This window comes from Nyctereutes procyonoides, unplaced genomic scaffold (assembly GCF_905146905.1).
Source record: "Nyctereutes procyonoides isolate TBG_1078 unplaced genomic scaffold, NYPRO_anot_genome, whole genome shotgun sequence".
NCBI lineage: Eukaryota > Metazoa > Chordata > Mammalia > Carnivora > Canidae > Nyctereutes > Nyctereutes procyonoides.
In genome coordinates, this window is record NW_026575047.1 from 51,094,441 (window position 1) to 51,110,096 (window position 15,656).

Consider the following 15,656-nt stretch of genomic DNA (forward strand, 5'->3'; position numbering starts at 1 on the left):
CCAAGATTAGTTTTTACTATATGCAATTAAAAATCAACGAGGATTCGAGGGGAACTGAAGATAGAATATAGACCGTGACACGTGAATGTAACTATATCTCAAGTCTGTGACATGATGATATGGAAGAGGATGAGGAAGGAGCTCCCAATAACTTTGGAAACGTCCAACTCTAAATAGAGAAAACAAAAAAATTTGTAGGAAATCATTGCATATCTAACTGAGAAAATAGAAGTCCCAAATTATGGCAGATTCGTGGGTGGCTCAGTTGATTAAGCATCTGCCTTCCGCTTGGGTCATGATCCCAGGGTCCTGAGACAGAGCCCTGCATCAGGCTCCTGCTCAGCAGGGAATCTGCTTCTCCCTCTCCCCCTGCTTGTGCGTGGACTCTCTCTCTCTGTCGAATAAATAAATAAAATCTTTAAAAAAAATTATGGGACATTGGATAAGATATCCAACCAGTACTCTTCAAAGTTATTAATGTCATGAAAAATGAGGAAAGATGGAGGGAACTGTCACAGACTAGAAGAGACGACGGGTACATGACACCTAAGAGCATGTAGGACACAGGATCTGGTCCTGGAGCAGAAAAAGGACGTTGGTCAAAGACTGGTGAAAGCTAAGTGAGATCCTATAGTTTTAGGTACTGCTGTTACTTTGTTAGTTTTGACAATTGTATCATGTTTTTTTGGGGATGTACCAACTGGTGGAGTGGTGCTGGAGTGTGGTATGTGACAGTATACTCTCTTTGCAGCTGCTCTCTAAGGGTAAAATTTTTTTAGGATACAAAGTTAAAAATACATATAGGTATAACAACCCCAAAAGAAAACCATTTAGGCATTCAGGATAGTCATTTGGCTCACCTTTTAGGAATGGGATGTGGAATATCTGCCACTATCTTTCAGAAATACAAACTACAGAAAGTTTCATTTATGGGTCAGAAATATATTGATAAGAATTATTAGTAAACTGAAGACTTTAAGGACAAAACTGCATTTAGGCATTTAGCAGCTGGTCAGGGTTATCTCTGATCTTTGTTTCAGAGATCATGAAGCATCTCTGTAGAAGAGTCAGAATTTGCCATATAAACTATTTTACACCCTTGTCCCTGCAGGTTCAAGGGAAAACTACACAGCACGCACCTATTGTATTTCCATGTGTATCTTGTTAGTAGAGACCTGTGAAGGTCTCTGGAACTCAACAACTGAAGAGCCTTTTACCCACATTTGAAATAGCAATCGTAGGCAAGGTGATTGTTTTTCAGAGTAGATAACCAGCCTCCCAATTTTACAGTTTGTGTGCAGATAAACTGGCTTTCAGATTGGGGTTTCCTGTATCAATGATGCTTATAAAGACACCTTCTATAGATTGCCAGTGATGCTGTGTCATTTAAAACTGTTAACAAATGTTTGAGTTCTTGTTTCATAACACCGTGCTAGCTGCAGTCGGAAATAATTCCTGCCAACTGAAGAGCACACATCTAGGAGATAAATAACAGACGTGTTTGACCAGGCGGGCTAGGGATGGGAGGATGAAGTATTCTGAAGGTTTCAGATATAAGCTGGTATGATTAGGAACTCCTTTTAAACATGGGTGCAGGGGCCTGGTGGTGTGCAGGTGAGACCAGCATAGGAGCAGACTAGGCTAGGCTAGGACAGGGGCTTCTTTAAAGCCTGACCTGAGAGGATTTAAAGAATCTTCTGAAATCAACTACCCGTGGCAAGACTATAAAAAATTTATATTTGTATTTGTTGCATATAATCATCTCTTTAGGGTTCCAGGCAACCACTAGTGTCCAAATGACATGCTTTTCTAAAGAAATATTTTATTTTTGAGTACCAACAGTCTTAGTAACTCTCTTATCCCTCTCATATGCTGAGTGCAGTCGGAGGAAGAGGAATTGGAGTTGGTGAGTGTGTGTTTCTGCTTGAAGGGAGTTGCAAAAGATCTAGAAAGTACTAATTCTATTAAATGTATTTATCTAACCCGTGTTCCCTTTGTTACACAGTTTTTCTTGCTGTTATTAAACACTATCCAGGCACTTTCAATAACTGAACTGATCTACTGATCCTACAAGAGTCCATCTTATTTTTCTACTTATAATTGTATATCTTGACCCATTTTGTTTGTTGGAGGGAAGATTGGAACAGAGTTTTTAAAAACAATAGCTGTCAATGACTGCAAGACACTTATGAAAGATTTTTTTTAAGGCAAGATACAAAATACCTTATATAGTTCCCCAAATTATTAATATATTTTTAGAAAATGACTTCACCCTCAAAGTTCCTCAGATTGTAACACATGGTCTTGTGTTATTTCTCTTTCTTTCAAAAAGATTACATCATTTTTGGTGAGGTCACCTTTTTCAGAGTTGGAATTATTTCATACTGCATGAGACGATCTGAACCATAAGGGGGTTCCCTGTTTGCTAAAAGGAATGTCTGTAATTTAACATACATAAATTTACTTTTTTCTATCAGGACATAACTCTGTTGCTAAAAGTAGCTATTACCTTTTTTCTAAAACAAATACTTTCTATTGGCTTTTCTTCTAGAAAATAAATCTGACTAAAAGTAACTTTGATTTAATCTCTTTTTTGGGAACTAAAACTCAAAATTCACAGAAATGATCACATAAATTCAAAGTCAGTTGCTAACTAGTGACTCTAAGGGGGAAAAGCTTGAAAATGTTTAGTTCGTAGCATGGACAAGGGTTCAGATTGCATGAGAGCATGGGGGGAAGGCATCTATTGGTTTTGTTTATATTTTATTGCTATATATAAATATATGCATGCTGGTGTGTTTTGCACAGTTTGTGTCTTTTTAGATAAGGTTGTCTGTGCTCTGTCCTTAAAATAAGAGATAATTCTTTAACTTTGTGATCACTCACAGTTTTAGATGTGGTTTTTTATTTAGTAAACTAAAATATACTAGTCTGCCATTAATTGCAGGGTTGGATTATATCGTGCAGATTTAGACTTTCTTCTGGGGAAATACTTTACTTAGTGATACAGTAGTGATTAGAAAATGGAAGTTTATAATTCAAGATAAAAGAATTCGTCTCAGACTACTTACCCTTAGGAAGTTGTCATGAATGCTTCAATTCTCTTGCAATATGTTGCCCTCTAGTGGTCTCTCAAGTCTCTTACTCAGAAAAATCAATGCCAGTGAGATTAGAAGCCTTGATGCATGGAACCTATATATTGGCATTCGCTATTGCACGAGCACGTGGGCGTGCACGCACACACACACACACACACACACACAACCCACCCCTTCTTGAGGTAATCCCAGGAGATTGCCATGGAGATGAAACCCTGGCATGGATAGAGCCAGGCCAAACTGTGTCATGCTATGTTCTTTTGCCTACTGTCTGACTCTTGAGGTTCCAGCGACCAAATCTTAGAACAGATAAGTCCAAAGTATAGGTCTACCTCAAAAATTCATTAAAATTATTAACTTGATGCTGAAAGTGTATTTTCAGTTACCATACATTGACCTCCACCCACTTAAAGTTCATCCCCCATTCAGAGTCTCAAAGGTACGTTTCTAAATCTTTGAAAACTACAAGATGAAGACATCAAAAATATTTATAATTATGAAATAAATACATAACCAAAAACTATCAACAATGTATATTCTTTAAAACAAGCTGATTCAAACTCTGAAACTTAATCAATTTTAATGCAAAGCTTTGTGATCACCAAAATAAAATCCCAATCTGTTAGCATTTAGAAAGTTTTTCAGATTGGTTTGAACTCTCAGATATAATCCTGGATGGCTCTGACCTAAAGAGAGGAAGAACAGGTGCCTTGGAACCTACACTAAAAACTCTTCTGGGAAGGGCTAGGCCATGGAGATTCCTTGAGAAGCCTTGCTGTTCTAAAACAACTTTATGGTAGCTCCAGGGGCATACATATGGATCAGAAGTAATAAATATATTTATCTCATCAGTTACATAGAAATCTTGGGCCAGAGCGTTTCTTGGGATAATCATTTAAGGATACTATCATACGTTTGTGTAGTACTTGAGTTTCCAAAGCACTTCTCACCTCTTGCCTCACTAGAGCTTCACAGGAATCCTCCAAGGCAGGCAGCACAGATAACCACTATCTTCCTGCTGTACAGACAGAGGTTCAGAGAGGTGAACTGATTTCCCCCCTGTTTACGAAGTACTGGATTTGGGACAAAACCCAAGTGCTATAACCACATTCCAAGTGGTCTTTCTTTTTTAAAATAGAAACTTAAGATTGTTGGGCAGCCTGGGTGGCTCAGCAGTTTAGCGCTGCCTTCAGCCCAGGGCTTGATTCTTGGGACCCGGGATTAAGTCCCATGTTAGGCTCCCTGCATGGAGCCTGCTTCTCCCTCTGCCTGTGTCTCTCATGAATAAATAAAAATAAAATCTTAAAAAGAGGAAAGGAAAGGAATGGAAAGGAAAGGAAGGAAAGGAAAGGAAAGGAAAGGAAGGAAGAAAAAAGAAAAGAAAGAAAGAAACTTGAGTGAAAAATACAAACTAAAAAGAAATAAACAGATTTGGATCCTTATCAGATGATCAACATTCAAGTATCTAAATCTAGCACAAGGCCTTCATCTGATTATCCTTTGGAAGTGGTGAGAGAGAAAACTGAATCATACTCTGACTCTTTATAATCTCAAGGGCACTGAATTGTACTCTTAGTGATATGGGTTAGGCCCCCAAATGTCAGTTTTCAGGCTGTAACTTCTTCATTAAAAAATAATTATATATGTAAAAACCCTGGAGTAGTTCTGCTTTGGCTTTCTTGGGTGCTGATCTCATGGATCATGGAGTCTGTTCTCTTCCTCTGATCTTGGTTTTGGAGCGTCCCCTGAAGCCACTGTGGTAAGAAACTGCTGTCATCCCCTGGCATGTAGAGGAGTAGACATCTTAAGCTAACCTGATCATTCAATAGATGATTTTTAAAAATTCATTCCCAGTGTAGATAGGATACTGTATAGATGGACTCGGTCAGCAAGCATTTAATATTGCTCCATTCACAGTCCTACAAAAAGTACGTTAGTCACAAGCTCTCTCCACAAAGCCTCTCAGAAGAGTTGGGAGACTGTGCAGGGATGCATATCTGAACCTGCTGCCAAGAAATAGGTCACTGGGTAGGTGGTGTTGACAGTGGGGGAGGCTGAGCAAGTATGAGGGTGGGGCACATAGGGTGTGTATGTGTGTGTTTCAACTGCAGGATCCCAGGGAAGAAATCTGAAAGCAAACTGTACTTTGGTTAAGCCAAGACTTAACACCATGTTAACATGTGAATGCTGGAGATATAGGTAGTTTTGATTCCTAAACTATGGACGACTTACATTCCCAGTATACACATGACTTTTCGCTATCCTCAAGTCTCTAAAACCTAGATGTTTGATTTGGGGCAGCCTGGCAGTATTTGTAGTACTACCAAGTCCTCATTTATGGTACCACATAAAAGTGTTACCACCCATGGTGCAAGTTTCTGTTTTAAGGATATATCTTTGACATCAATAAACACTATGAAAGACAGGGAAATGAATAATTAATGAAAAACTATATCCCTTGAAATTAAATATTTAGTTCTTCCCATTAGTATTTTTAAGTTTTTTTTTCATATCATCACTGCTTTAAGAAATAATGATATTCACATCATAAAACTGTGAAAAATGTCACTTTTAAATTGAATGTTATTTTTAAAATACTAAGTTTGAATATAAATACTCAAATAATGACACTTTTTTTTCCTGCTCTCTCACAGAATACCCAGAGGATAAGCAGTTCTCAAGCCACTCAGCCTCTAGCTACCCCAGTCGTGTCTGTGACCACCCCAAGCTTGCCTCCACAGGGACTCGTGTACTCAGCCATGCCGACCGCCTACAACACTGGTAAGCCTGCTCTCTGGCCTTCTGTGGATTTTAGTTCTTTGTTTTGTGATCAACATGTGCTTTTGTGATTTTTTTTTTTAAGTATATTGAAATAAATTATTTTCAGTTCTTTAGGTCCACATTTGGGTGTATTAAAAAACAGAGGCTAGCTTTGAAAAATGTACAAAAAAATACATTAATTGTAGAATGATTCCCAGCATCAACTTTTACTCCCCCACCCCCCCCAAACAAAGAAACAAGTAGCTGTTAACCAGAATTACAGCCTGTGCATCAAAGCAGAGAGGATGATAGATGCTGCTTGGCATTTTCTCTGTCACTTCTCATTACACAGTATCCCACTCCTCCCGGCTGTTGAAGCATAAGAAGTTTTTCTCCTTACGCCATGTTGACCCCCTGGGGGGGAAGACAGAATTCCCTTAACTCGGGCCTGCAGAATGTGGCAGGTGTGTATCTGCGCCACGCAGGGTGTGTTTTCCTCTGTGTAACCACCTTTAGTTTCTGTTGTTTGTGTCTCAGGAGCAAAACCAGGACCTTTCTTGTTTCTCCTCAGAGCCAGTCACTCCTTACTTCTGAGAGGAACTTTTCACTCATTAATGTTTATGTAGACATTTTATTTTAAAATACCCTATTTCAGGAGTCTGTGAAGCAGAGTTATGACTGCTGAGTGGTTGGAGGGGCACTCTTAGCCATCCAGGGTGTCCAAGGGTCCTGGTGTACAGCAGGTTTCTTTCAGATTAGCTGTTCTGAGGGGAGGGAGAAGGCTGGTGTGGGCGGTTTGCCTTTCTCACCAGCTGAGCCCAAGACCTTTTGGTGATGCTTCAAAGGAAGAAGGAAATAGTTAAATTATACCTTGTCAGTTATTCAGCCTACAGTGCAGGGCATTCAGTCTCTCATGATTCTTATAAGTAGACTATAATAATAATAAAAAAAAATCATCTAATTTTAGACTTCAGGGTAAATGCTCTAGCATGGTGCTTTCAAATTGCTGTCTGGAGCTTCCTGAGGCCACTGATATATTTTATTGTCACTTTAATTCCACGCAGTTCATTTAAAACAGAAGTTTAAAAGGTTTTGTTGAAAAAAGAGAGCAAATGGCCACTACCTTATCTAACAATCAATATAAAAAAATGCCCAAATCTATTAAGTGCAAATCTAGAGTAAAGCAAGAGATTACACATTCATAGAAAGTCTGTGTCCTTGAACTGATCACCAGCTGTATGAGTGACAGCAGGCCAGGGACAGAGTTTTTGTTCCAAATTCATACCAGCTCGGGGGACAGGATGTACCTGAGCGGCCGAGGCAAGCAGCGTGCACTCTGAGCTGGGAGAGCAGGAGCAAAGAGCTCAATGGTACAGATATGCAGGCAAGCAGCAGCGCAGTGAGGGGCTGCACCTGGTGTTGATGTGCTAGTGGCTTCCTGAACCCTTCCTGATAGGCTTTCCCATAGCCATAGCCATGGAAGTTCCACTGTGCTTGTTTTTAGAAATGCTATTGGATGGATTAGCAAGAACTTACTTTTTTTGAAGTCCAGAAGGAATTACCAAAACATAAAGATGGAGTTCAATTCTGTCAAAACCATCAGCCCTTGGCCTCAGTCTTATTCCGTCTCTAACCTGACCTGGTCCCTGTGCTCTTTTGCAAGCATGTATTTGGCTTGATTTTACCATATTATTTTTACTGTATTTCATTGCCCTTTTTAGACACATGTCCTTTTTCATCCTTCTGTAGTGTGTCACCTGCCTTTTTCTGTACAGAGTCAGACTCAGGTCAGATGGAACACTTGCTATGTGGCAGGTACTGGGCCAGGCACACAAGAGTATATGGTTCACAGTAGAAGTCAGGGCCTGCCCGGGAAGACAGACACAGGACAAGCAGCCCTGGAAATAATTGAGTACAGTCATGGCAGGAGATACATTGAGGCTACACTAAAGGGACACACGTGACCCAGTCGGACGGAGCAGGGAGAGTGTTCCAGGGCGAGAGAGCACCGTGTACAAAGGCCAGGAGATGGGAGCCTGGCGGGAGGGATGGGGATGGTTCAGCGTGCTCAGAGTTGAAACTGTAGAGGTAAGTAAGAATTTGTAGGACATGTTGAAGATTTTGGATATTGAGAGCACCAAGAAGCCAGATTGTTAGGGAGAGAGATTTGGTGACCATATTTGTTATTTTAAGATCACTTTGGCTAGTGTTCATGGCAAAATAGCATTCCAAGAGACCACACAGGAGGTGAGCCTGGTGGCCCAAGGAGTGGATCCCAGTGGCATAGCTGAGAACAGTGTCAGGAGAGCTGGTGAAGTGGGCGGGTTTGAGACCGTACGGAGCACCGATCAGCCTTGGTGATTGGCGGTGGAAGTATGAGAGAAGTATCAGGAACACCCACAGGTTTCTGGTATGAACAATGAGGTGAATGTTGGTGCCATTTATCAAGATAAGGAGCAGGTTTGGAGGAGGAGAGAGGAGTCTGGTTTGGGTGTCAAATTTGAGGTGTTTGGAGAGACATCCACATGGACAATGGGCATATTGAGTAGGCAGTTGGGAGGACCCAGAGGTAGAGAGTTAGGGGTGGCAGGAGGCACTGTGGAAGGCCGCAGTGTGAGGGACCCCCTGCGCCACCTGTCGTGGGAGTGGATGAGGTGGTCAGAGAGACTGTAGCGTGAGCAAAGTGTAGAGGAAGGCAGAATCATAAGCACTAGCTATGCTCTTTCCACCCAGTCCTTTTTTTATTAATGTTAATTCACTAAGACCAGCTTCTTTAAATACGTCTCTTGAGACATGAAAAAGCAGTTAAAAGTAGAAGAGTTTTTGTCACCTCTCTTTAAAACTAAATGGAAAAGATAAGTGTTAATGAAGAACTGAAATAAACCGATGTGTGAATGATACGTAATGTCCCAAGTATTGGCCAAAGTGATTATGACTGAGGCATTCAGATACAATGAGCTATATTCTGTATTATACTCTTGTAAACACATAAGGTTTTTCATGAACTTGAAGTTATGTTGCACAAGGATCTTTGACAGCCCCTGTACTGTGAACAACTGCAGTTCGTCAGTTGTGTGATAATGATAATGTCCTCTCTAGGCCACTGAGCTGGCCACCGCCTGGGAAAGGATGCTGTGTCCTTCCTGCTCCCCTTGTACATCAAGAATAGAAGATCTGCTCGAGGCTCCATCTGATCTGTCATTCCTTCTTCAGGGGGTAGCAGAGGGCATGTGTAAAATGACAGCTGTGTATGAACATCCCTTAGCAATGGCTGTGTCATTATTTCTATTTACAAGTCTGGAAAAAGTATCTCAACTTATTGTGAGACGTGAAACTGTAAACATATAGTACAAAGTTGAGACTGACTTTAGTGAAATAATCCCAGACAAGCAGATACAGTGAGGAACTGTAAACCTCCCAAAGAAAAACTATTGTGGGTTTAGACCTGTGTGTTTTATGTTAGGAAGTACCTGGCTTCTCTCAACTTGGGAACCTTTGGAGCTACTCTGTGAAAAACATTTTACTTGAGCCTTCCTTATACACAAGAGCAACAGTTCTTTCCTTGTCCTAGATTACTCGCTGACTAGTGCGGACCTGTCGGCCCTGCAGGGCTTCAACTCCCCGGGCATGCTGTCTCTGGGACAGGTGTCAGCCTGGCAACAGCACCATTTAGGACAAGCAGCCCTCAGCTCTCTGGTGTGAGTAACTAGAAATTGTCTCCAAATCTCTCCTTTCAGCCTGTGCACTTTATTTTTCCATCAGTTATGGTCTTCACTGTTTACTTTCATGTGACGATCTGAGAAGGATTCTTTTTTACATGGTACAAGTGTTTGGAGAAAATATTTTCTTTATGTGACTCTAGGTAATAGCTTGGATACTGATCAAAGTAGGCATTCCCTGAGGAGATCTTGGAGGCAAGGCTTCTCTTCTGTGGAGGTAGACCCAGATAGTAACCAAGGGGTACTGAGGCAAGATGTCACGTCACCCACATGCACCTCCCTTCTACCTACCAGCTGACCACTAAGCCACCCAGTCCCCCGCTCCTTCCTCACCCCTGTATCTGATTCCAGTGTTGGAACAAAGGCAGCTTAGAGGTATTCACCCCACACACATTTTTTTTTCCCTCTGGTGATTATCAGTAGACGAAGGGAACAGAAAAATAAACAGCCAACCCTCCTGGAGGCCAACTGGGAGTGCTCTTCTGTCCTCCTTCTGAGATGCTGTCCTCCACCTGAGCAGGCTTTCCGTTATCCTGCTTTCCCCTCCTACTAGTGCTGCCAGATACCCCCTGGGCACCACCATAAGGTCTTCTCACTCCTGTCCCTTCACCCTGCCCATAAGGAATGTTCTCATTGTTGAACTCGTGCGGTACAGTGCGTGCAGCATGTTTTGACCAACCACATGGACCCCAGTAGCCAGATTCACACACAGATACCCAACCTCTGCTGTTCTCCCCTCCTGTCTGCAGAGAAAGCTAAGGTTATTTTCCTTCTCTGATTTTCTTTGCCCACTGGCCCTCAGCCGTGCAGAAGTGAGTGGAGATGGCTTGGCGCTTAGCCTGAGGGAGAAGCCTGTCCACACACTCTGCTACTCTGCACGAGGTGGCCTGTCTATGCCATTTCCTCACCTGGGAAAGACAGCCAGGTGACTAACTGCCTTCTTAGAGTTGCTGTGAGAGGAGATGAGATGTGCCTGTCCCAGGACGAGAGCAGAGAAGAAAGCAAGGATGAGAGGAAGCCAAATTCAGAGGCCAAGTCATTCCTCTCCTGTTCTGGTCCATAGGCAGCATTAGACACACTGCTTCAGAGACTTCACCTGCCGAAGGGCCAAGGGGGTGGGTGGGGACACTAGTCACCAAAGCTCTCGACTGTCCTGTTTTTTTTCCTTCCACAGAGAAGTCGTTAAAAGCAGTATGGGGGAATTCTGATAGTGTCAGTCAGGGGGTGTCTGCGGTATCATTCCGGTTATGCAAAGGCACTCAGAAACCGTCTAACATCTTTTCTTTCCTGCAGCGCTGGAGGGCAATTATCTCAGGGTTCGAATTTATCCATTAATACCAACCAAAACATCAACATTAAGTCAGAACCAATTTCACCTCCCCGGGATCGAATGACCCCATCAGGCTTTCAGCAGCAGCAGCCACAGCAGCAGCAGCCACCACCGCCCCAGCCCTCCCAGCCCCCCCAGCCCCGACAGGAAATGGGGCGCTCCCCTGTGGACAGTCTGAGCAGCTCAAGCAGCTCCTATGATGGTAGTGACCGGGAGGATCCACGGGGTGACTTCCATTCTCCAATTGTGCTTGGCCGACCCCCAAACACGGAGGACAGAGAAAGCCCTTCTGTAAAGCGAATGAGGATGGACGCGTGGGTGACCTAAGGCTTCCAGGCTGGTGTTCATACTTCGTGTTACTGCAGTGAACTGCCCTACATATCTAAATTGGTAAATAAGGACATGAGTTAAATATATTTATATGTACATACATACATATATATCCCTTTATATATATATATATGTATGTGGGTGTGAGTGTGTGTATGTGTGGGTGTGTGTTGCATACAGAATCAGGCACTTACCTGCCTTGTAGATCTGCAGATGTGCGTCCCATGGCAAACAAAGCACCCCATAGGCAGAGTCTAGTCTGGCACTTCCTTGGACTACTTGTTTCATAAGATAACCAGTTTTTGCAGAGAAACGTGTACCCATATATAATTCTCCCACACTAGCTTGCAGAAACCTAGAGGGCCCCTACTTGTTTTATTTAACTGTGCAGTGACTGTAGTTACTTAAGAAAAAATGCTTTGTAGAACAGAGCAGTAGAAAAGCAGGAATCAAGAAAGCAATACTGTACATAAAATGTCATTTATACTAATTACCCAGCCTGGCATGGGTCTCTGTTGCAGAGGGGTGCATGGGAAGGGCTGTTGATATTTTAAAAAACAAAACAAAAAAGCCCCACACATAAATGTTTTGCACGTGCAAAAATGTATTGGGTCAAAGAAGTGATCTTTAGCTAATAAAAAAGAGAGAGAGTAGAAAACACGCATGAGATATTCAGAAAATACTAGCCTAGAAATATAGAGCATTAACAAAATAAATTAATATATTAAGTTATAATTGGACTATGTCAGAAGTTTCTTTTTACATTCATATCTTAAAGAAACTGATTTTAGCTCATGTATATTTTATATGAAAGAAAACACCCTTATGAATTGATGACTATATATAAAATTATATTCACTACTTTTGAACACATTCTGCTATGAATTATTTATATAAGCCAAAGCTGTATGTTGTAACTTTTTTTTTTAAGAGAATAGCTTTATCTTGTTTTAACTTTTTAGTTTTATTTTAAGAGGGGAAAAAAAACAAACAAAAATATCTTGCAAGCAGAACCTTGGAAAAAAAAAGCCATGAACACTTATTATTCTATATGTAAATTAAAAGTTGAGCCAAACTCTTTTGTGTATATAGCATCTTAAATATATTATCACCTTTGATGTAAGTACCTATGTATTGTACGGTCACCAGATTAAAAAGTATATTTTTGTGGATTGCCGCCAATTTGGGGGGAAAAGGCGAGATCCTTATTAAGTAGAGTATTCACTGTTTAACATTTACTATTTTGTTAAATATACTGTACTTTGGATTTTAATTATTAGCCCAGTCTTTTCAGAGGATTGTATAAAGGGGTTTCTCCCCTCACTGGTGGTGAATGTGTGATGTTACATTGTAATCTTTGTGCTGTATGGGTTGAGCATCATTATATATTTTATATGTGTACATAAATAGCAAAGTGGCAAAAAAAAACTGGTGTTAAGTTCATCTTGCATAAATATAAAATGTGTTGTTACAGATTTTATAAGGCATTACTTAAAACTTGCCTTTTGTGAGGAAAAAATATAGTAGAAAAAGCTGAACTAATTTAATATTAGAGAACATGGCAAAATAGTAGATGAGCACAAAGGTTTTATAAGTGGTAAATGATTAGGGAAAAATATTTGTGGGGGAAGGGATCTTTTTTCCCCGCTCCCCCCCCACCCCCCAAATAGAATGATGCAGCTGGTTATAAAATACTACCATTCTGAACTCTCTGCACATCGAAGTGGCACTTTGGTGTGGGGAGAAATTCTCTCACAGGCACATCGCTGGCTGGCCCGGCTCCCCGGTTGCACTCAGCGGAGCCTTTGAAAAGCCTTCCTCCTCCGGGAAGACAACGAAGCGTCCGTTTCGTGGGCTTGTGCCACAAACAAAATTCAAAGTCCTGTATATCTTTCATCATAGGTTTTTAAATACTCCCTTTCCTGAGCAACTCAAAATAAAGGTTTAAAAATTGCTGCTATTTTGTATTTTCAACTTAATGTCGAGCAGCTATCTACAATTTTTACTTATGTTTTGCTTTTCCCCCTAAATTGCCTTCTTCTGACATTTTCCTCATCTGCTATTTGTGACAAATCATCAGCCAGATTTCCTGACTGACACATAGGTATTAGGTACAGGATAAACCTGTGGTATTCAAAGCAACAAGACGGAATTCGGTTTTAGTTAACAGTTTGGGTAGTAGATTTCGACAGAGGCCCCAAACGGGAGGGTAGCCTGCCCTGTCCTCTTGTCAGTATGGCCGTCGGGCTCTCCTTCTGAAAGGATCAGTTGCTCCTTAAAATGTCCTTACTTTCCTGAACTGCATACAGGCACGTTTCTTCATAAGGTCACACCTGATTGAAACAAGACAGTCTCCCAACACTGAACTTCCAAGATAATCCTTACCACTTTGTAAACCATTTATAGCTTTGAAAGTGTTAAGTGATTCTTTTGTTCCTCTTCATGCACGTTCATGAACTTCTGCTGTACCTTGGAATAGGAGTTACCACATTCGCATTTACTGTCTATTTTCTTGTGTGCCTTATGAGATGGCTTTTCTGACTGTATCTCAATCGTCTTTCTTTCTATGCAGGTTTATAATCAGTACAACTACTGTTTTCTAAAATACTATTCCACAAGGCTCGGAGTTTGTATTTCAATTACACTGACCAAGTAACAATGTATTCCGTTTTCAGGAAGTGAATATTTGACTGTTAACCCTTCCCTGTCTGCCCAGTGTGACCTGGAGCGCACGGACTGACAGACACCCCTCCCCCAGACTCCATGTACAAACACATCCACACGCACATCTCCGGGTGGAAAGCAGCTCAGAGCGGGGAAGACACGGATGGTGTTCCTTTAGAACTGACTTTTCATACCGTTTTAGACTTGTGTGTTTTGTATGACACCATCACAAGAAAATTTTATCCTTCAGATGAAGTATTTTATTACTAAAAGACAAAAACAAAAAAAGCTTAGAGGACACCGCACTGGTTCGAGTACAGTTTCCAACAGCTGTCCTTTCCGCGGGGCGCTGAACCGGTCCTACATTGAGAGTGAAAGTCACCACTGTACGTCTGCAGGTGGTCCCGATCAAAACTCCATCCTTTGAGCCCTAATTATGTCCATTGTGTTCGAGACTAAATCAGGGGTTTGTTCTAAAAGAACAATACATGTTTTACCATTTCCTTTAACGCTAAGGACAACTAATAAAGCATTAACACATTTTCTGTATTAACCATCATGCGCACAAGAAATACATAGTAAATAAGGAACCAGAAAACTCCTGGCATTGGATCATAAGAAGCTAGATGATTAGAATGTGAAAAAGATTTTACAAATGTAAAACTTTTATTTCTCTGTAGAAACTTTCTTCACTTTGCTGTGCAAGAAGACACTGCTTTGCTATATTTAAAATGGCTTTTTTAAAAAAGAGATTTATGTATTTGGTAAATGTTTGTAGTCAACAGTTCACACAAGAAGCTGTACACGGTTTGATCATGTAAACCGTTTGGCGGCACAAGCTGGACTTTGTTGCCATCCTTGAGATGAACCTTTTAAGAAAAATAAGTTAATCTCAATTTTTCCCTGAATGTGTTGTTTTTTCTTCATTATACAATAAATATTATAGTGAACTTTTTATCAAATGGTTAAGAAAATGCTAGAGGTTGTTGTAAACTATTTGTATCCTGCACTCACTACAGTAAAGACGGACTGGCTTTTCCTGTGTACTCCCGACTCTGTCATGTTTGCCACCAGTCGTCCCCTCCATCCCTCCTTCTCCGTTCCCTTCTCCTCCTGGGCCGCCCATGGCCCCTCAGGACGCAGCAGGGACCCAGGGCCCAGCACCAGTCAGCCTGACCTCGACTGCAGAAAGTGTGGGTCAGGTGAGCCCCTCCAGCTCCAGGAACAACTCGCAGGCTGCACTATTGGGGAGTGGGGGTGGGGGGGATACCGTGGAGCAGAATCTAATGATACCAAGTTGCATCTCTCACATTTAGGGGGGAAGAGGATTTGTTTTACCCAAAAGGCATACCTCACACTAAGTGAGCAGCAGCAGAAGACAGATTTACTACATGAATTACTCTAAAAAATGACAGACGTTGTTAGTCGATCTTCACCTTGTCAGTGGAAAGTGTTCTCTTCCTTGGACTGGCCTCTTAAGCCAACTCCTCACAGAGCAGATTCTTGCAGTCAAATTAAAAGCCAAATTTTTGTGCCGGTTTTACTCGTGGCTACAGCAAGGCTCTTATTAGTAGGTTTTGAAAGCTGGTTGAGTCCTGTGGCTAAAAATAGTCTAATCACAGCTGCAGCTCCTTAAAATCAATTCATTGTGACTTCGTAGTTGGCTCCCACCGGTGGCTCCCACTAGGCTCTAGCCCACTTTGAAGCCCGTCCTGTGCCTGGCCGGCTGCTCAGTAGGGGCCCGAGCGCCACCAG

At 41.5% G+C, this 15,656-nt stretch overlaps 1 protein-coding gene across 9 annotated transcripts in view; it reads left to right on the forward strand.

Moving 5' to 3' along the window:
- Nucleotides 1-14,947, forward strand: part of MEF2A (myocyte enhancer factor 2A) — a 164,942-nt gene extending 149,995 nt beyond the window's left edge. For 6 of the 9 annotated variants that reach the window (XM_055326065.1, XM_055326070.1, XM_055326064.1 and 3 more), the window contains 4 exons: nt 1,883-1,906; nt 5,753-5,879; nt 9,430-9,556; nt 10,871-14,947. In XM_055326065.1, coding sequence (XP_055182040.1) covers nt 1,883-1,906; nt 5,753-5,879; nt 9,430-9,556; nt 10,871-11,234 — 642 coding nt within the window. In that variant the 3' untranslated portion in view covers nt 11,235-14,947. The remainder of the gene's footprint in view (nt 1-1,882; nt 1,907-5,752; nt 5,880-9,429; nt 9,557-10,870) is intronic. The other 3 variants (XM_055326072.1, XM_055326068.1, XM_055326069.1) reach the window with 1 other exon arrangement.
- The last annotated feature ends 709 nt before the right edge of the window (nt 14,948-15,656 follow it).